The 21,586-nt window shown below is 48.5% G+C and overlaps 1 protein-coding gene across 8 annotated transcripts in view; it reads right to left on the bottom strand.

Annotated features, from left to right (window-relative positions):
• The window catches only part of BTBD16 (BTB domain containing 16), a 69,691-nt gene extending 48,831 nt beyond the window's left edge, over positions 1-20,860 (bottom strand). For 5 of the 8 annotated variants that reach the window (XM_035269336.3, XM_078346696.1, XM_035269337.3 and 2 more), the window contains exons 1-8: positions 20,636-20,860; positions 19,781-19,880; positions 16,869-16,927; positions 15,013-15,197; positions 8,063-8,136; positions 5,776-5,919; positions 2,604-2,693; positions 1,427-1,541 (exon numbers count right to left, since the gene is read on the bottom strand). In XM_035269336.3, the coding sequence (XP_035125227.3) occupies positions 1,427-1,541; positions 2,604-2,693; positions 5,776-5,919; positions 8,063-8,136; positions 15,013-15,197; positions 16,869-16,880 (620 nt within the window). In that variant the 5' untranslated portion in view covers positions 16,881-16,927; positions 19,781-19,880; positions 20,636-20,860. The remainder of the gene's footprint in view (positions 1-1,426; positions 1,542-2,603; positions 2,694-5,775; positions 5,920-8,062; positions 8,137-15,012; positions 15,198-16,868; positions 16,928-19,780; positions 19,881-20,635) is intronic. The other 3 variants (XM_035269334.3, XM_078346695.1, XM_035269331.3) reach the window with 3 other exon arrangements.
• Between the last annotated feature and the right edge of the window lie 726 nt (positions 20,861-21,586).

Genomic DNA, 21,586 nt, shown 5'->3' with positions numbered 1-21,586 from the left:
TTGAAGCAGGTGAATGAATGAGTGTAGGTGTGAGTGAATAACTTGACAAGTGAGCGACCCTAAGCAAACCCCTCCTGACTAAATGCCATTGAAGGGAGGGTCAGAACCACAAATGATGACATTACCACCTCACCCAAATTGCAAAGTGGAATAGCACAGTGTTAGATGTGCAGGTTCCAGGGCCCCTCGCCTTTCGAGTCCTGGCTTCTCTATTTGGCCGCTATGTAGCCTTGGGCAAGTTACTCACCTCCCGAGGCCCAGTTTTCTCCTCTGTAAAATGAGCATTGTAATAGTCCTGCCTCCTAGGATTGCAGGGAAGATGAAATGTCATCCCTGCCAAGAGCTGAGAACTGAGAGGCAAACAAACACTCCATCGCAAAGCCCTATGTGATGCCATCGCCTAATCCCCAACAAAGTCCTGGGAAGTAGATGGGACAAATAGTTTGAGCCACATTTTATGTCGGAGACCGCCAAGGTACATAGAGACTAAAGGGCACCTTTTTCAGAACTGAGCACAGACCCTGCATGGACCCAGGTTGCTTCTGACTTTGTAGGAAAAGCCTAGGAAAAGCAGACTGGGAGCTCCGACTCTCACCCCTCCAGGGTGCGGGCAGAAACACCAAGCAATGTCTGTTACCCTCTCGTGCTCATGATTTCTGCATCCATGAAACCAGGCAACCTTTGTCAGGATGAGGAAATGTTCATGTTCAATGCCAACTCCCTTTGAATGCCTCCTGGTCCCCCGCCACCTCTTCTCCACACCCTCGACACACCCTGATGAACCCCCCTGCTTGGCAGCCTAGGTGGGCCAGCGGAGTCTGAATGTCCAAAAGAGAGGCTGTGCCGCAAATGGGCAGGGGTGATTTTGGGGCTATTTTAACTTTGATCTTTGCATTTTCCTCTCTTCCAAAAGAGCTATAATATGTAACATTTATAACAATAAAAATACTATTTACAAGAAAAAACAAGACTATCTCAAATGAGCCAGAAAAATGAGGACTGACAGTGATGGAAAAGTCAGCTTGTCCTCCAACGGCCAGCCTCTGTGTATGTGTATGACTCAAAGGAGAGAGATTTTTTTTTTTTTTTTTTAGCCAACAATGAAAAGAGGTGAAATTGATAAGCAAGCCTGGCTTGAGGGCTACTAGGAAGTCACTGCGTATATGCACAAAGTCTCTCCCCATGGCAGAAATCCTCCCATTTGCATTTCGTTCCTGTGAGTGGAGAATTGAGAATTGTTTGGTGAAAATTACTTGCTAGTGGAATTAGCGTCTCCGTTCCTTTTCAGGCTTAAGGCCATGCTTGGCATAGAGACACCTGAGATGTCTTAGCCCAGTGAAGAGGAATGTTCTACCCAATGGACCAGGAACTGTCCTTCTGATTCCCCGAGGCCTGGCCCTACCCGAAGTCAGCCTTGTTTCCTTACCTTTGAAACAGGCCATTGAACTGGAGGATGTGGGCGGAAGCCAGGACCCCCAGCACGTTGTCCAAGAGAATCTCCACCTCACTCATGTAGAGGCTTTTCAGGGCCGTGGCGAAGGCTGGGGAGCACAGCCAAAAGGGCCATCAGCGTGGGGCTCTGCACAGAGGACACCACCTGGGGCCCTCCCTCACTCCTGCAGCTGGGAGGGCAGAGGGGTCCTTAAAGAAAATGCACCATCTCTGACCCAGATGCAGGCACCGCATGGAAGCTGACGATCTGCGCTACCAGCCTTTCCAAAGGAGCTGAGCGAAGCTAAAGAAAGCTGAGCTCTGAAAGGACCCTCTCTTAAGCCTGCTCTCAGGGGTGAGACCATCTTGGGGTTCTCTAACCTGGGGTCTGTGGCCTGTGCAGGAATGTGACTGCCCAAATAGGTGCAGAATGTTGAGTGCCTTTTTTGGGAGGCTGCAGAGACAGCAGATTCTCCTTAGAGTCTGGGGACTTCTAAAAGGTTAAAGCCTTCTTAGAAAGAGCCAGAATAATTTGATGCTTCAGGAACGGAACTGCCTTGGCTAGGAGCCAGGTGGACCTGGCTGATTCCAAGTCTCACGTGATCGCAAATCATGCTGTCATGCCATCAGTGTCCTCTGGCAACAAATGGCCCAACTAGTGCTGAAGTTTCCTCACCTAGTGATTCCTAAACAACTGCCATCACATGACATCACGCATGTTGCACAAAGAAGCCTGCCTCTGAGTGGCTGCGAAGGGATGGGGAGGGAGTGAGCCCAAGTTAGGGGAGGTGGTTGCGGGGGGTGTCAAGTGCTATTTGGGAGCAAGGCTGGGCCTCACAGCTTCCCTGGGTGGGTGTGAGCCTAGAAGGGCAATTCCTTTTGTTCTGGGTCCGTCTCTGAGAAGTCTGCTATTTCCTCCCAGTCTCTGCATCCTTCACACTCTTTCTCCATGACAACAACCTCTCTAGTAGTATTCCACTCTTCCATTTCTCCGAGTCACCCTAGCCTCCTCAGCCCTTCTTTCTGTGAATGTTCAGGCCTTTCTAAGAAGAAAGCACTGGACACTGTGGACTGTCGGTTTGTTTTGCTTTGCTGTTGCTTGTTTCATTTTTAAATCTGGGAGGACGATTTGTTCCATGGCATTCTCAGAATATAGACGAGTGTATACGTACGGACTTCAGTGACCAGTGGGTCATTGATCTTCAAGGAAATGGTCATCTTCTTGACGGGGGGTCTTTCTTTGGTCTTCTTAGGTGATTGAGCTTGTAAAGGAAATGAGATGAGGATGGACGGATGAGAGAACCTCGGGGGAGACACAGTGGGAGGCACCCACCACCCTCGCGTGTCCCTGAGGTTTCAAGACAGGAACCACGCTATAATTTCTTTGTTTGTTTCATAGATATATTTGTATGTATTTAGTTTTTCGGGCTCTGCCCATCATCCTCCCACCTGCTTCCTCTCACTCTGTTCCTCAGGATGGTGTGGACCTCCTGCCCTCCCTCCCTCATCAGGGACCTTCTCACATGTCCCTCCTTCCGATAGGCCTTTCCTAACCCCATGTTTGAGGTAGCACCCCACTCCCCGCCTAACTGACTTTGTTTCTTCATAGACTAACTTGACCATGACCTTTTATGTATTATTCTGTGTCCCTGTTGCACTCTTCCCCCCCCCCAGCCCCCGCCACAGCTCAGCTAAGGTGGTTTGCTCGCTGCTCCATCCCCTGGGCCCGCCCCAGGCTTCCACACGCTGGTGCTAGTAAATATTGGCTGAATGGATGCAGCACATGGATTCCATCGCCAGGGAGCTCAAGGTTCCAGACAATGAAAAGTGATGTGAGCCAGAACCAAAATGCCCATCATCCTGTGCAACTATAAAGAAACAGAGAGCAAGGAGTCTCTTTCCCTCAGTCTCCCCGCGCTGTCATCCGTCACCTGGCTCTGTGCTGGCTCTCATTCAGCAAATACTCAGTGGGAACCTACTAAGTGCCAGGCGTGCTCCACTCTGGATCACATTCTTCTCCAGCATGACTACAAGGCCTCCCATCTACTCGCGCCAGCCTGCCATCCACCCCATGGCAGGGAGTAAACGGGAGGATGCACGTGAGTGCCCAGAACATAGTAGGTACACAGGAGGTGGTGGTTAATGTTATGTGTCATGATATTTGCCATGTTTTGCCATCATTGTGGGTTTGTCCCCTCAGATGGTAAGCTCCCAGCACAATGCCTAGCATAAGCTAAGCATTCCACATAGGAAGGAAGAAAAGAAGGAAAGGAGGAGGGAGAGAAGAGAGAAGGGAGGGAGGGAGGGAGGGAATCAATTATGTCAGAGTAAGTGAAAGACAGAAGTTCAATATTCCCTCCAGGTTGAGTAAAACCCCCAAATTGGATAAGATATCAGTAATTTGATTATACTCTTCTCCAAGGTTCTCCAAGGCCAAGTTGGTTAGTTTGTTTTTAGTAAGTGAGACACTTCCTTCTTGGATCCCAAGCTAGAGAATAAACACGTCCTCTCCAGGACAGCTGCTCCTCTGCTCTCCATGGAAGGAAATCGAGCAGCTGGAGAGCCTGTGCATCTCTGGAGCCCAGCACTCCAGGGTCGGGACAGAAATTCCAGGATAGCCATGCAGATGACCTCAAGAACAGGGAAATGCTGACTGCGAGACAGGTATACAAACCACCATTGTCAGATATGTTCTTTTTTAAAGGCACATGAAGGACTGTGACTGTTCCTATCGAAAGACATGAATCCCAGGGCTTCATCAGCCCATGGAGCTTCGGAGGAGACGCTGGAGTCGTGACAGTCCAGGGCACTGGGGTTTCACCTCTGCACCTTCCCTGTTGGCTCCTAGCCAGGCAAAGCCTCTCCCAGGGAGGCTTGGATCAGAGCGGCTGTCTTAGAAGGGCCAAATATTTTCGTTTTAGGAACCCATTCTAGACATGTTAAAGACCGTAACATTAACGACTCCATTTCCCCTTCCAAACTCCCCTGCTTTTCCATGAACTCACTGTCTGGCTCACCAGAGCCTTTCATTGTCGGCCTGGCAAGTGTTGACGTGGGTACAGGGGAGGCGGAAGAGCCCAGTCTGGCTCTTGAAGATGCTGGAACAAAGGCTTCAGAAGAACACCGAAGCTCATGAGCCAGCACCCAGGTTGCTGCAGTTCTGCGGGAGCCGAGCTGGCTCTCACTGCCTGTGCAGCAGGGAAGGGCTGAGTCAGATTCCCGCAGGCGGCGGGGCTCTCCCTCCAGGCTCAGGCTCGGGCTCGGGCTCAGGGAGGGGAATGACCAGGGGTTCCAGCTGCCTGTCTGGCTCTGGCATAACAGGGCTCTGCTGGCATGTCTCGGAAATGAAAGTCCATCTTGACTGGTATGCTGGCTGGCTTTGGGGACTTCGAATTTTCCATGGCACCTGCTTACGAGTCAGCCCAGCCTGGAGCCCAAAGCAGTAGCTGGCAGTACAGATGGAGAAGACTTAGAGAGCTGTTGAGAGGAGGCCGAGGTGGTCAGGACTAGACACGGAGACAAAGAAAGAAGTGGCCTACGTTCTGTTTGGAATGAGGTGGAAGAGAGAAGAGAAGAGGAAAGAAAAGCAAAGACAACAAATGAAACAGACACACGCACATGGGCCTCGAGCCAGCACACTGAGAGCCACACAAGCGCAGATGTCAGAAGCCTGCCTTCCTTCCACAGAGCCCGTTTTTTTCGGGGGAGAGAGTATTGTTTTGTCACCCGGACTGGAGTATAGTGACACAATCTCAGCTCACTGCGACCTCCACCTCCTGGGTTCAAGCAATTCTCCTGTCTCAGCCACCTGAGTAGCTGGGATTACAGGTGTCTGCTACCACACCCAGCTAATTTTTGTATTTTTAGTAGAAACGGGGTTTCACCATATTGGTCAGGCTGGTCTCAAACTCCTGACCTTAGGTGATCCACCCACCTCAGCCTCCCAAAGCACTGGAATTACAGGTGTGAGCCACTGTGCCCAGCCCGTTTTTCTTCTCAAAGAAGTAGGTAGAGCCTCTATGTCTGGGCTGGCCAGATGAGACTCGGGTCATTACAAGGATAGTAACTGGCATGTACTGAGTGCTTGCTGTGTGCCAGGCCTTGTTCTAGAACCTCACACCTAGTACCCCCTCTACTCTTCAAAGCTGCATCCTAAGAACTATTATCCCCATTTTACAGTTGAGGAAACTGAGGCTGTCATGGGATGAGATAACACCATGGAGCCTTGCTCTTGACTGCTAGAGTGACTGTGGTCTCAAAACAGATAATAACCATGTTCCCAGCTGGGGACTCTCAAGATAGAGGGCACCGGGGCTCCAGCACTGGGCACCAGGGAGGAAGTACCTTGCAGAAGCTTCTCCAGCTCCCTCAGGGGAGATGTGCTGCCCTGTGCCAGGGCTTCCAAATAGAGCTTGGCCAAGGTCTGAGACTGGAAAAGCTGGGGCTGATGGAGTTCCCATTTGAAGCCCAGGCACTCGAGAATCACATCTGAGGAGGGAAAATGATGCTGAGCAAATGCATCAATAACGTGCCCACTCAAAGACTCGTCAGCTTCCTCCCCCGTCTCCTTTGCTAGGTGGGTCATTGGGAAGCAGCTGAAGCAGGGAAGCAGCTTCCACCGGCATCTCAGAGAGGAAGTGGTGAAGTATGGGCCTCGGGGAAGGCTTTGAGGGAGACACCGAAGCAGTCTTACAAGGTCCCCCAGGACATGACACAGCGGTCAACTAACAGCTGTAGGATTTCAGAGGCACTCACGCTGCCCTCCAACGTGGGGAATGAGGAAAGGTCATGGAACAGGGAAGTAAGGTGCCTGGGACTCTTTTGGGGGGGGGCTTATTCTGGCTTCCCCATGACAGTATTTCTCAGCCCCAGCACTGTAAACATTTGGGGCCAGATACGTGTCTGTTGGGGCGCTGTCCTTGCACCATGGATGCCCAGCAGCAGCCCTGGCATCTTCCTACTGCATGCCCATAGCACTCCCTCTCCAGCTGTGACACCCAAAAATGTTTCCAGACACGGCCACGTGTCCCCCATGAAGCCAGATCACCCACCAATTCCCTGTTGAGGACTACTGGGCTATGGGTACCAAAGCACGACCCATCTGAAAAGCAATAGCAGGCCCCCCAAAGAAGCAGGATTCTCGTGACCCTCCCTTGACAATATAAAGAAGGCTCTTTGCAAACTGCAGAAGACTTTCTTCAGGGGCAGTTATCCTGAGAACAAAATCAATGATCACCAAAAAAAGGGGGCTTTTTGATAGGAGGGCAGAGGGCAGAACCGAGGATAGCAGGGCAGGGGAGGCTCAAGAGGTTGTGGGGAGAGGACTCTGCATGGCTCAGCTCCTGTGTTGTTAGTACAGAGCTGGGGGAAGGAGACGTGCCTAAGACCCTCAATTTCAGTGCCAGACAGGATCCGAAGGGTCACTAGCCTCATCTATGTATTTCTTGGTTTTGCCATTAGTTTCACGGTGTGACCTTGGGTACCTGATTTTTCTTCTTCTTCTTATTATTGTTATTCACCAATGTTATGATAGCGTTTGGTGCTGGAGTTCAGGGGGGCTGTATCTCAAATCTTGCATCACCTTAGGTGGTCTGGTTATGCTGAGTTAGAAAGTCTCAGCCCATTAGGGTGATCGTAGGCAGGAACGGGATTGTGGACACAGCGTATTCACTCACTGGATGTCAGATTCCACTTTCAGAACGGTCAATGCATGGCAGCTGTCACTGATCAATTCAGAGCTTTCTCTCATGCAAGGAGATAGTCTCAGACTACGTTTCTTGTTCAGAGTTGAAGGTGGGAAAAAATGTATTAGCCTGTCTTTGGAAAAGAGGCTGGCTCTGATCTCAGGCAGCCACACCATGCAGTAGGCTTTATTAAAAAAAAAAAAAAAAAAAGCTGCTTTAAGAAACTGTCCAGCCTCCTCATGAGGCTCAATGAACCTTTTTCTAGCTGGAAGGACTTATCCTGATTCTTAATCTTACCTCGGAAAAGTCCTCTTGAACAAGCACAGCTGTGAACATCCAAGTCATGGCCGGTTAGAGCCGAAGAGACAGCTGCTTTATGCTTGCTACACTCGGTTTAGTCTTTCAGTTCAAAGGCTACTTTTTTTTTGAGAGGGAGTCTTGCTCTGACGCCCATGCTGGAGTGCAATGGCACAATCCCAGCTCACTGCAACCTCCTCCTCCTGGGTTCAAGCGATTCTCCTGCCTCAGGCTCCCAAGTAGCTGTGATTACAGGTGTATGCTACCATGCCTGGCTAATTTTTGTGTGTTTAGTAGAGATGGGGTTTCACCATATTGGCCAGGCTGGTCTCAAACTCCCGACCTCAAGTGATCCACACACCTCGGCCTCCCTGCTGGGATTACAGGTGTGGGCTATTTATTGACATCAACACGTTTGTCTTGATCACAGCTAGGAGCATCAATGTGTTTACCAAGCGTGGCTTCGCTCACTGCACATTTCACAAGTAATTCCAGGGCACTTATTATTTCTTAGATGCTGGGAAGTGGATAAGAATTGCAACTTATAGACTAGCACCCTGGCTCATGGGCTGGTTTTCTTCCATAAAGACCACAAGATGCCCCTGGAGTCAGCAACATTCTGGCTCAATCCACAGATAACAAAAACTCACCTGCCTCCCCACTTTGGATGTCCTCGTCCTTCAAATTCCCACAGAAAAGCTTCTGAATTTGTGAAATGCATAACCTCAAGGGAAATACAGACATGAAACCCAGGAGTTAGACTGACATTTTCTTCCGGCCACAGCAGCGTCATTCCAGCCTAAACCTCCTTAAAGCACACACTGGTCAGTCTAATCCTACCACGCCTTTGGAAGAGTATCTTCAGGTCACCGTTTGTCTGCTGATCTGAAAAACGGTAGGCTTTTTGATCGCTGGCTCATAACGCTGACTCCTGTTTTCAGTTTGTGGGTAGGCCTTACTGAGGAGGTATTGAGGTCATACTTGGCTGCCTGAATGACATCTCTGATAACATAGAGTGTCTAAAACATTATCTGGCATATAGGAGGTACTCAGTAAATATTCTGCTGGGAGCAAAGAATAGAGGGGGCTGCTCATTTCTGGGATGTTAACTCACCGACGATTTTGCTCGGAGGTCATACAGGTCCCACTCTCAGTGTATCCAAAAACTAAACTTAGCATCTACACCTAATTCGACCCTGCTCAGATTCTCATTTCAGGAAATGGCACCACCACGCTGCAGTTGCCCAAGCCAGCAAGCTGAGTGTTGTTACATCTCATCACTTGCCTAGATCTTTTGAATTTGTCCATCTCTCTTTGTTGCTATTGCTAGAGCCTTCGTTCAAGCCCCTGTTATCTCCCTCTGGTCACTGCCAAAGTCTCCAAGCCTCCAGCCCTGCTCTGCTCGGGTGCCTGCCTCCCACAGAATGCAAATTTGGTCTTGTCTCTCTCCTGCTGAGAATCCTCTAGTGTGTCCCCATTGCTCTTGGGGGAAAGCCCAAACTTCTTAGCATGGCTAACCAGCTCCTGCGTATCTCTGCAGCCTGGTCCCTCAACGGTCCCCACTCCAGCCCTTCTCAGTAGCCTGCACCTGGACCTGCCAACTGCTGCTTTCATCTCTTGCATGCACTGCTCCCTCTCTCAAATGCTCTCCTCCTCGCCTTTCACCTAGCCAAGATCCTACTCATCCTTCAGGATAAACTTCATTGCTGCTTTCTCTGGGGATGCTGGGCCAGTGGCTTTACCCCTGCCCATGCTGGAATTTCCCCCTTAAAACTCCTTCTGGAGTATCTTGTGGCTGCGTGTTTACTTGTGCATCCTCTGCAAGACAGACTATGACCCTGGCTCAAGCCATCCTGCAGGTGCTCCATCAATATTCATTAAACGAATCAATGACAACATAAACACCATGGACTCACCATGCTGAGCAAGGAAGTGAAACAAAATTTGAGTCACATATTCGTGGCTTAAAGACAGTCATCCCAGAAAGCCAGCCAGCCAAGAGACACTTGTGACCACAGCTGGTCTGTGTCATGCCGTGTCAATTTCACCATGCTGTCTCCAACAATCCCAGGAGACCTCATGGGCCAGGGTGCCTGCAGGAAGCATGGGTGGGAGCCTGTGTACAGAAAATTACCAACTACGTGCTGCCCTTTCCAAGGGGAGAGGATGGCTGCCAGTGACTCAGCCTCAGGCAGGCAGTGGGAGCTGGACTTGTTTATTCAACAGGAGCAGTGGGGATCTGACCCAAGCCACCCTCGCTTCCTCCCTCGATCCCCCTCATGGCTTGGGTGACACGTCTGGAAAGGGTTGGCCAGAGTCAAGAGTTCAGACCGTGATCTCAAAATGGAGCCACAGACTTTGGAAAATATGGCGCAAGGTCCATGAACTCAACTACCCACACAAACATCAGTGTCATCGGCTGAGCCAAGGGATGCCAGGAAGCAGAGGCAAGCACACTGCCTCCTCCTGGGTGTGAGAGCTGCTTCTCAAGACATACTATTTATTCTGCAGGCTCTGCAGTTCCCAAGGGCTAGGGTTCATTTTAGGATGACTGGAAACATGAACAGAACACATGGCATCTGTGAGTTGTCTCACTGTTTGGGACTAAGTGGTCTGAGATAAACTCCCCTTGCAATGCCTGGTGCGGGGATGCTGGGAACCTGCTGTTAGGCTGGAGCTCACTCCCCCAAGTCATGACCATGATGGAGAAAGGCAGAAAGAAGGGGAAGTAAGTTTCTCATGGACATACGGACTATCCAAAGGGCAAAATGCCAATTTGATTAACTAGGAAGAATTACATAGACCTGGGCTGGACCTCAGTTCTTCCATTTTCTGCCTCTTGGTCCCAGAGGAAGGGGGAAGTGAGAGAGTGTTTGGAATGCCTGGCATAGACATGCATTCAGTTAGCATTCTCCCTTTCATTCATTCCCCCTCTCATCCATTCTCCCTTTCATTATCGCTGGGAAAGGTGTCAAAATAAAAATGGAATTATGACATGTTAGAAACCCTGATGGAGCCTGCCATGGCAGCATGTTCCCATAGCCCCTCCTCGCAAGGCTGAGGCAGGAGGACTGCTTCAGTCCAGGAGTTCGAGGCTGCAGTGAGCTGTGATTATGCCTGTGAATGGCCATCGTGTTCTAGCCTGGGCAACTGAGTGAGACCTTGTCTCTAAATCTCTTTAAAAAAAAAAACAAAAAACAAAAAAAACAAAAAGAACCCCACCCAACAAATAGAGGTGGGGAAGGCCAAGAAGGGAGAATTCTCACTTGTGAATTCCTGATCATAAGAACTATCACAAAAGACTCTGCAAAACCTACAACAGTACACAAAGGCCATCACAACCTCACACACAAAAGTCCTGGGAGGGCATCTGCCTGGCAACTCGAACTGGTGTCACCCTTGCCATGGATCCTTGTAGCAAAGGATAATTATCCCAGAGCATTGAGGTAATCCTCCTCACTGTTCCTTTAAAAACCTTTGTCTTGCCAGGCACGGTGGCTCATGCCTCTAATCCCAATACTTTGGGAGGCTGAGCAGGAGCATCACTTGAGCCTGGGAGTTTGAGACCAGCCTGGGCAACACAGAGAGACTCCGTCTCTACAACATAGTAAATAAAAAATTTAGCATGTGGTGGCAATATCTGTGGTCCTAGTTACTTGGGAGGCTGAGGCAGGAGGATCAATTGAGTCTGGGAGGTTGAGGCCTCAGTGAGCTGTGATTGTATTACTGCACTCCAGCCTGGGCAACGAAGCAAGACCGTTCTCAAAACAAAACAAACGAACAAAACCCTTGATTTTTCTTTACGTCCCTGAACACACACAGCTTACAGTGGCACCGGTATTCCACTGCAATGCCTGTTCCAGAATAAACATCAGCTTCTTTAGAGAGCCTTCCTCTCCTCTCTGTTTGTTATTTAGGTTAACACTTCTATAAATGGGTCATTGGTCTGTAGTCTCACTCTCCCAGAACTGCTTTCTGATTAAAAATAAAATAAAATATACTGGTCCCTTCTTCCCACCCTCACCTCTTAAGCATGACTTCCTCCCACCCTTAGAATGGACTTGGCTTTGTGGGCAGAAATGGGGAAAACCACCAGGCACTTTACCAGCTGGGGACAGGGAGGGCTCTGGGTCTTTCCCAGGGTCATAATCCCCTACGCCTTTGTTGGGGTACCCCCTCCCCAGTCTGGCCTGAGTCACACCTCCCATGCTGGATCTCTGGGTTTCCATGACAGCATGCATCCATATACGCCAGTGGAGCCCATTGATGCACTTGACACATGTGCATTGAGCGTTTATGTGCCACTTTTCTAAGCTCCTTACATGAATTACATCATAAGTTTCTCACAGCAACCCTGTAAGACAGCATCCCCGATTTGCACATAAACTAAGGCATGAAAAGATTAGAGTGCCTGCAAGGAAGTTAGCATGTCCTCCTCTCAGCCTCCTCTCCCACACTCGGTGCCCCAGCGCCTGCCAAAGGACTAAGGCAAGAAGATCAGCTGCCTGAAGATCAGTACCTCTGACTGGCTGACCAGGAACTCCCTGCATCATGAAAACCCACAGACACAACAGAATGAAGTGCTGGCCAGCGGGGCACAATGACATACCCGAAACAGACAGGAATCTGGGAGCCTGGTCCCTCAGCTTTCCACCATGAATGACCCTTTCCATAACTCAAGAAATAAAGATTGGTCCCCACTCCCGTCCACGCGGACAGCACCCCCAGGTGGGAAAAGCAGCAATGACAGCATCCACGACAAACACAGCTTGCCGGGCGGGGCAGGAACAGCCATGGAGCACTTTGGGGGACATAACGTATGTGGCATGGGGCATTCCAGACCCTTACTGACAGTGGAGTTTGCCTCTGACAGTTGCCTGACGCCTGAAGGTTTACAAGAGTTACCAGGAAAAAGCCCTTCATGTTGTTATCTAAATTAAACACAACCTTTATTCTAAGATGTTTCTCACAATCACATGGAATAAATTCCTATTGTGAAGACAAAGAAAAGGTGTGTGTGTGTATTTGTATGTGTGTGTGTGTGTTTCTCTTTCTCTCTTTTTTATTTTTAGAGACAATGTCTCGCTTTCTCTCCCAGGCTGGAGTGAAACGGAGTAATCCATAGCTCACTGCATGCAGCCTTAACCTCCTCGACTCAAGTAATCCTCCCACCTCAGTTTCCCAACTAGCTGGGACTACAGGTGTGTGCCACCATGCCTGGCTAATTTTAAAATATTTTGTAGAGACAGGGTCTCACCATGTTGCCCCATGCTGATCTCAAATTCCTGTCCAAAAGCAATCCTCCCACCTTGGCCTCCCAGAGCACTAGGGTTACAAGTATGAGCCACCATCCCCAGACAAGTTTGTGTTTATTACAGAAAATCAGTTTCTCCCACACTCAGTAGACTGTACCAGTGACTCCAATTCTTCATCCCACCCTGTGTCCACACCTTTTGCATTTGTATTGCAAAGTATCTCTCCATAAGGAGATAGAGTAAGTGTTTTCTGTCCCTTGACTGTGAATTTGGCCATGTGACTTGCCTCAGTTCATGGGATGCTAGTGGATGTGAAATGGTGGAAGGTTTAAAACACACGTGTGCTCCTCGGCTTACCCTTATGCCCTCTGCTGTCATCACAATCAACAGTAAGCATGTGCCCAGGCTAGCCTGCCATCTCAGGAGGAGGACAAGGGGCTCAGGGAACAGAGCCCAAGTGCCCAGGCAGAACTGAGCCTGGATCAGCTGAGCACCAGATGCATGGGTGTAGACTCGCCCAGAACACCCAAGAGTATCTGCTGCCTCTGAACATGCAGCTCCCCAACATCACATAGGAGCGGGCCACATGTGTAAAACCTTCTCCCGGGAACACCGGTTCCTCTGCCCCTGCTGTTGTGCTGGAGGAAGGTGTTGTCCTGGGGGAAGTAACTTGGGAAGGTGCAAGGAGGCAGAATGAAATAATGGGGGTATTGGCTGGCAGAGCACGGAGCTGAGATACCCCAAAATAAAATCACTGGGATCAACTATTAACATGCTACTCAGGCAGTAAAAAACTTCTGCTTATTAAGCATCCACTACTTGCTAGAAAGAGTGCTAAGCATTTTCAATACATGGCTTCATTCAATCCTCAAGAGGACTCTTCATCTTGAAGAAGGTGCTGTATAACCATTTTAAAGATGAGGAAACTGAGGCCCAAAGAGGCTTAGCCACTGACTAAAGGTCACAGAAGTAGTAGGTGAAGAAGTGGGGATTCCATCCCTGTTGATAGACTGCTTTTAACAGTCCAAATGCTCAGCACCAAATGTCGTTTCTGCACCCCACCCCTCAGGCCACCGCTTCCACTTTAGCTCAGTGACTCCTGAAGACTTAGTCCTTGCTGCCCAGACCCGCTCATCAGCTTCAGGATCACTCTGCTGCTAGGCCCAGGCATAGCTCCAGCACCTGCATCCCTAACACTAAGGAACTGGGCAACGGAACAGGGCTGGCCAGTGGACCTAGAGAGGAAAGATTTGGCTGCTCGCTGAGCAAAGACTGAGCAAGCAGTTCTTCTGTGCTGGGTGCTGCCCCAGGAGTGCAGTCCATGCTCACTTCGATTTGGCTGTGAGCTCACAATACAGAGGCTGCCAGCCTAGGGACAGCAGTGGCATCAAGCCAGGTCCATGCCCCAGCAAAATGAGGTTTGCCTTCTGCAGTAGGGTTGCTACAAATTGCACATTTGTTTCCTCCAAATCTCATGTAGAAATCTGATCCCCGATGTTGGAGGTGGGGCCTAATGGGAGATATTTTGGTCATAAGGGCAGATACACCCTCGTTCAGGGGTGAGTTCTCACTCTCTCAGTTCCCACAAGAGCTCGTTGTTAACAAGAGCCCAGAACCTCCCCTCTCTCCTCTCTCTGGCTTCCTCACTTGCCATGTGACCTCTGCACACCTGGCTACTCTTCACCCTCCACCATGAGTATAAGCAGCCTGAGGCCCTCACCAGAAGCTGAGTAGATGCTGGCGCCATGTTTCTTGTACAGCCTGAAGAACCTTGAGCCAAATAAATCTCTTTTCTTTATACATTTCTGGGCCTTCGGTATTTCTTTATAGCAACACAAACAGACTAAGGCAAGGGTCTAGCTCTGTGTTTCCAGGACAGGCAAGAGAGAACTCATCACATGGGAAGTGAGGGTCCAGCCTACTGCTCGGAATACCATGAGACTGAGAGAGGATCCATTGATTGGGTGAAACTGGGCATCCCCCATAAGCTGTCTAAACACTAAGCCAGGACTAACTAGGTTTTGTTTGTCAAGAAATCAACTGGCTCCTGAATGATAAACTCAGAATCCTGTTTGGGTTCAACGTTCCCATGGAAAGAAAAACTGTTAAAAAAAACAAAACAAACTTCAGTCTTTCTCTGTGCTTTCGTCACCACCCACAGAAATTCACAGAGGAAGTAGTCACTATGACCCTGTCCATACCTAACAGCTGGCTCCAGAGTGAGCCTTCCTTACTGATGTGCCTGTGACAGCCACTCCAGCCAATCAGAGTGGCCCAACCATTAGGCACCTTCCCCCCCAGGAATGATGGGCCATTCCGTGCCACAAACCTTCGAGTCTCCCTACCTGTCTGGGTTCCTCAGAGCTTCCTCAAAGTCTACACTCAGAGCCTTGTACTTCTGGGAAAGTGAGAGCAGGTCCCCAGAAAAAGGCTGTTTGGGGAAACGCCACCGGTTGGTTGAGCCAGCGATCCGGCGTTCCAGCTGAGCTTTGTGCTGCTTGGTCATCAAAGGAAGAGAAGACATCTTTTTCTAACCTCACATGAATGCCAGATTTTCCAAATTGTAGAGGAGAAAGGAAAACAAGACAAATTTTACAGTGCTGGCTAATTTTTGAACATGGCTAATATTTCTCACGAGATATCTTCTCAAGCCAAAGACGATGTATTCCACTGCCCAAGGGTCTCAAGCTATAAAATAATTTGGAATTTAAGATCTAGGACAAGGGGAGTCAGCGGCGAGAGGTCAGAGAGAAAGGTTGTTTTTTGCAGGTAACTCTCTGGAGAATCCACAAGCAGGGATAGCATTATGCTGTAAGCACTGTTCTTTGAGTACTTACCCTAAGTTGTCATACAGAGAGATATGAAACGATGGAGATCTTGGGCAAGGAATTTTTTAACAGTGGTAAAACACATAAAACATAAAATTTGATCTTTCTTACAGAATACAATTTGGTGGCAATTAGTACACTTACAATGTTATGCAACCATTACCACTATCTAATTCCAGAACATTCTCATTACCCCCCAAAGAAATTCCATGCCTATGAAACTGTCACTCACTGGTCCCCCATCCCCAGCCCCTGACAACCACTAATCTGCTTTCTAAGATTAGTGCCTAAGTTCTGATTTCACACTTTTGCCTGTTCTGGGTATTATATATAAGTGGAATCACACAGTATGTGGCCGTTTGTGAACGGCATCTTTCACATAACGTTTCCAAGGTTCATCTGTGTGCTGGTACTTCATTCCTTTTTAAGGCTAAATAATATTCTATTGTGTAAATATTCCACACTTTGTTTGTTCCTTCATTAGTTGATGGGTACCTGGGTTGTTCATACCTTTTGGCTCTTGTGAAGAACACGGTGACGATTCATGGACAAGTTTTTCTTTGAACACCTGTCTTTTTATTCTTTTGGTTATAAACCTAGGAGTGGAACTGCTGAGTCTTTGGGCAGGGACTTTTACTTAGACATTTTCTTGAGGCTCCAGGGGAAATTCAGCAATTTCCTTAAGGGAGAAGGACGATACCCAGCATGGATATAAACCTTAGCCTGAAGGCTTGATGCAACCTAGCCAGGAAAAAAGCATCAGGAGGGACCCACAGAAATGGATGTCTTTGATCCCAAGCCACCCGCGGCACCAATGGAGAGGTGGCAAGACCAAGGGCCATGGACCAGAGGATTTGAGTTCAAATCTTGTTACTGCTACTTTCTGCTTGTGTGACTTTGAGCAAGTTATTTAACATTTTGAGGCTCTCAGGTCTCATGTGTAAAATGGGAATAATGGGTGGTGGTGGTGACAGTAATGGCAATTGTGACAAAGATGGTGAGGATGGCCACGGTGGGGATTGTGGGGATATCATCTTGTTTCCAGTGTGGTGAAAAGTATGAAATAGAATAAAGTTTGGGAAATATGCCTTAGTATAGGGCCGAGAAGATGGTGGGTGACTAAAGACTGTGGAATCTGAGTCTATACATAGTCCTGCTGTCACATGAGAAGTAAACATCGTCAGCTCAGACCGCAAGCCTACTCTCTGCTCTCTGGATGGCACTGCCTGGACGCACTCTTTCCAGCCAAATCAGCCAATACGCTTGAGGCCCTCGGTGGTGCAGGACCCAGCCCCTTGTGGAAATTGGTCCAAATGACCATAACCAAGTGCTTCCTCTCATCACCTACCTTTTTGAGAAAACGATCTACTTACCATGTTCGACATTATCACGAATGAGAGTGGAGATTACATGGGAGAGAAAGATAAGCAACCTAGAAGACAAAAGAGGTAAAGGTGAAATTCTCCATGCTTTTCCAAGGAATTTCTTCAAAATATTACAGAGGAGACTGGCCTAAAGAATCTGTATTTTGCCACAGGAACAATAATGAATAAGCCTCTGATGTGGGTTATTTATCCGTCAAGAGAATATCTTGTTGTTGTTCGTAAGCACATTAGTAGACAGATCCCTGCTGTTATTCTGGGAAAGTGGCTCAGATAAAGAAAAACAGAAGATAATCCTTTGCCAATGTGAGGAAGACCAAAAGATAGCCAGTAGGCTGATCACATAATTGATCATTCAGACCAGGAGAGTAAAGGGGTGATATTAATAATCAGGCCTGGACAATGGCTGTAGACCAGGGCTGTCCTGGAGCCCAGTAGACTGATGGTCACCCTAGCTTCCAGAGCCCTGAAAGAGGAAGAGTGGAAGGACTTTCCAGCTGTCTCTGAACATTCTCAGGGCAGCTGGTTTACAAGCAATAGAAACCCATTTGATTATGGGGTTAGGGGAGGTTAAGATTGATTGGAAGGATGGTGATGGGAGGAGGGTCTCATAGACTGAAAAGGAAACTGGAGAACTTTCTGGAAAGAAGAGGAAGCAGCTGCAGGGATCTGCATGGCTCACACCAGCAGCTGGTGGCTGTTGTCAGACGCTGCCTTTAGCACGGGTCGGCTCTCCCACAGTCCATCTATGCAGGGTTCTGCTCAACCCAGATTCTCAACAAGAGGCCCCAACTGCCCTGGCTTAGCTCAGTGGCCCACTCTTTCACCCCTGAGGGTAGACACCTTGACTAATTCTCCCAACAAGACCATGCACTGAGGACTGGGTAGTTCCCCAGAGCCACATCAGAGAAGTGAAGAAGGGGGCAAGCTAGTAAAACCAGCAGAATCCATGGCACTTGATGACCAAGAACCTCAGATGACCTCCCCTTTGCTCCCCAAACAGCACTTCACCCGCATCACAGCCAGGCTACGGTTCCTCCATCCACCAAGAAGCGTTTCCTGTGCAGTTGCCGCATGGAACAAGGTGTCAGCCGTTTCTGAGACGGCAGTGAGCAAAACGCACGTCTGGGAATTTGCATTCCACCTGGGCAGACAGGCGTTTCTTTTCCTTTTAATTACCTTAATTGGACTTCTTAATTGCAAAAATATTAATAATACATGCTTGTAATGAGCAAACCAATGCAATGACAGAACAAGAAAAAATTAACAAAGCTGCACAGTATTACTTTTTCTTTTTTGGGGGAGATAGGGTCTTGCTCTGTTGCCCAGGCTGGAGCACAGTGGCGTGATAAAGGCTCACTACAGCCTCAATCTCCTGGGCTCGAGTTATCTTCCCACTACAGCCTCCTGAGTAGCTGGCATTACAGGCATCAGCGACACCTGGCTAATTTTTTAATTTTTCTAGAGCCAGGGTTGCCCAGACTGGTCTTGAACTCCTGACATCAAGCGATCCTCTTGCCTTGGCCTCCCAAAGTGTCAAGATTATAGGCATGAGCCACTGTGCCTGGCCCCATAACATTTCCAACAGTGGATACGTTATTATTAAAATATTCCTCTGCCAATAGTCATTCAGGTTGTTTCCCATATTTTATTACCAAACAATGGGAACAATATGCATACACATTAGGGCAGTTTGTGTACGTGTGTGCATACACGTGTCTGCATATGTTGCCTATATCTGCATCTAAATGTATGTGTGTATGTGTGTGTATATACATGTATCTTCGTGTTACTGCTTTTAATTCTACGAAATAGTCTTCAAGTGGCATAGTTATGTCAGAAATATTTATCTTCAGTTGAAATAGTTAATACCAACTCACTTGCCCCAAAATTGCAGCAATGAACACTCCTATCATCAATTTACAAGTGTTTTTTTTTTTTTTTTTACAACATCTCCAGGACTAGGTAGCATCATCGTATTTATTTTTGCCAAGCTGGTGAGTGCGAGATGGTTTCAGATTATTGTTTTAATCTGAACTTTCCTGGCTACCTGTCAGGATGAGCATTCTTTCATATACTTATCGGCCCTTTAATTTTTCTTTTCTGCAAACTGCCTGATCACAGGCCTTTCACATTTTTTCTCCTGGGTTTCCGTAGTTACCTTAGCGTTTTTTTAGGAGTTCTCTATGTTCCATGGACACTAATATTCTGTCTGCCATACATGTTGCAAAAGTGAATCATTTGTCTTTTGACTTTGTTTATGGTAAACAGATTGTTTTATTAGGTATGAAAATGTGTCATGTGTAATTCCTTTGCCAATCTCTAACTTGAAAACATATCTAGGGGCCAGTTGCAGTGGCTCACGCTTGTAACCCCAGCATTTGGGAGGCAGAAGTGGGTAGATCACCTGAGGTCAGGAGTTCAAGACCAGCCTGACCAACATGAAACCCTGTCTGTACTAAAAATACAAAATTAGTCGGATGCAGTGGCACATGCCTGTAATCCCACCTCCCTGGGACGCTGAGGCAGGAGAATTGCTTGAACCTGGGAGGTGGAGGTTTCAGTGAGCTGAGCTGGTACCACTGCTCTCAAGCCTGGGCAAGAAGAGTGAAACTCCATCTCAAACAACTAAAAAACAAAAAAAGGAAAAAAAAGAAAAAGAAAACGTGGTGTCTGGGTACAAACATGACCCTGGTGTCTGTACCCACCTGCTGGCGTCCTAATTGGCAATTGCATCTGTGTATGCATGTGTGGTAAGAGCATCTTTGGCTGTTCAAGTAGCTTCCAGAGGTGCATTTCAGTTCAGAGCAATGTGTGTTTTCCTTGATGGCTGAGTTCCCACCTTGCATGAGGAGGCTTCTCCCACCTCAGGTAACACATACATGCTTTTCTGATTGCTTTACCTTATAGGAGCCAGAATGATGAACTCCTTAGCTTAGAATCCTTCATCAGCTTCCCACTGCCCTAGGCAGACCCCAAATCCTCAAAGTGGCCTAAAGGAATCTGAGAAAAGAGAAGAGGGTTCCATTCTAAAGGTGACCCGGTTGGCACAGAATAAATCCCACAGAGACAGGCTCGCCATGCCCATGGGTCACCGCTTCAGTTACAGAGAGAGGCAGGCTGGGGTTTGTACTCAGCTACCCAAAACTCCGGCTTTCAATCAATACCCAAGAACTTTTGTAGCTGATCTTGAAATCCAGGGACATTTCAGTGGCCTGGAAATGGGTTTGTTCTTTTTTCATCCCACCAGGCAATCTGCCCCTTCATACGTTTTGTTTTTGTTTTTAAGACGAAGGCTCACTGTTGCCCAGGCTGGAGTGCAGTGGCACAATCTCGGCTCACTGCAACCTCCGCCACCTGAGTTCAAGCAATTCTCCTGCCTCAGCCTCCTGAGTAGCTGGGATTACAGGTGCATGCCTCTATACTTGGTTAATTTTTTATATTTTTGGTAGAGACGGGGGTTTCATCGTGTTGGCCTGGCTGGTCTTGAACTTCTGACCTCATGATCCACCCACCTTGGACTCCCAAAGTTTTGGGATTACAGGCGTGAGCCACCACACCCTGCTCCCTTCATGCATTTTGAGAGTCTGTGTCTAGGTCCTTGTGGTGGGCAGGAGCTACCCACAATGGTTTCTTGGCTCCCAGACCCCTCCTGACTCCCCAAACTCCCTCCAGAGAGACCCAAGTCGAAGCAGCACCTGTCACTAGGACACCCTTCTTGGCCTCTGAAGTGGCTGAAAAGTACCCATCGTACTTACTGTCCCAAAGCCCTTTCGCCCAGCACAGGTGTGTTTACAGCCGACGTGTGCTGAGTGAAGAAGCTCCCATCACACTGGCCTCTGAGTTACAGGAGAGCTGGGGGCTGAGTGCCTTCTGAGCCTGAAGCCTGGAAGCGCTCATCACATCTGGGGCTCACCCTTTCCTTCTTATGGGCCAAGGCGCTTTGGCAGGGGGAGCTTGCCTTTGGCTTCCTGGGTGATTGTGAGCACCACGGCGACAGTAGCGAGGGTTCCAAGCACTTCCTGTTCCAGGGCAGGTTTCAGCTCAGGCCCTGGCTGATGAGGACAGGCTGTGAGAGATGGCATCTCAGAGACCAAGGTGGGTGCCATGTGTTTCCGCTCCTGTTCCTCACAGCACCTGGGGCAGCCCAGGACAGAGCTTCAGTGAGAATCAACCCCAAATCCTCAGGCCTCATCTGTAAAATGAGATTAGACTGGAAGCTCCTCAGATCCCTCCCAGCTCTGGCATTCTGGGGTGCTCTATTTCTAGCTTTTTCTAACTATCAGTGTTTTGACAAAAATATTTCAATAAAAATGGAGTGTTCTGTGTTATTAAAACTATGCCTAATGAGGTACTTTGTTGATGATTTTTAATGCTGCTCTCTCTGGGAGCTAAGAACTGCCTAAAAGTCAAGGACAAGACCGAGAGCTGTCCAGCTGGCATCCAGAGTGGAATTTTTTTTTTTTGATGGAATCTCACTCTATGGGCCAGGCTGGAGTGCAGTGGTGTGACCTCCTCTCACTGCAACCTCCACCTCCTGCGTTCACCAGGTTCAAGCAATTCTCATGCCTCAGCCTCCTGAGCAGCTGGGATTACAGGTACCCACCACCACACCTGGTGAATTGTTGTCTTTTTAGTACAGATGGGGTTTCACCATGTTGGCCAAGCTGGTCTTGAACTCCTAACCCCAGGTGATCTGCCCCCTCAGC

The sequence above is a fragment of the Callithrix jacchus genome, chromosome 12 (genome assembly GCF_049354715.1).
Source record: "Callithrix jacchus isolate 240 chromosome 12, calJac240_pri, whole genome shotgun sequence".
NCBI classification, from domain to species: Eukaryota; Metazoa; Chordata; class Mammalia; order Primates; family Cebidae; genus Callithrix; species Callithrix jacchus.
Note: the sequence above shows the minus strand (reverse complement) of the source record. Positions and strands in the feature narration are given on the sequence as shown.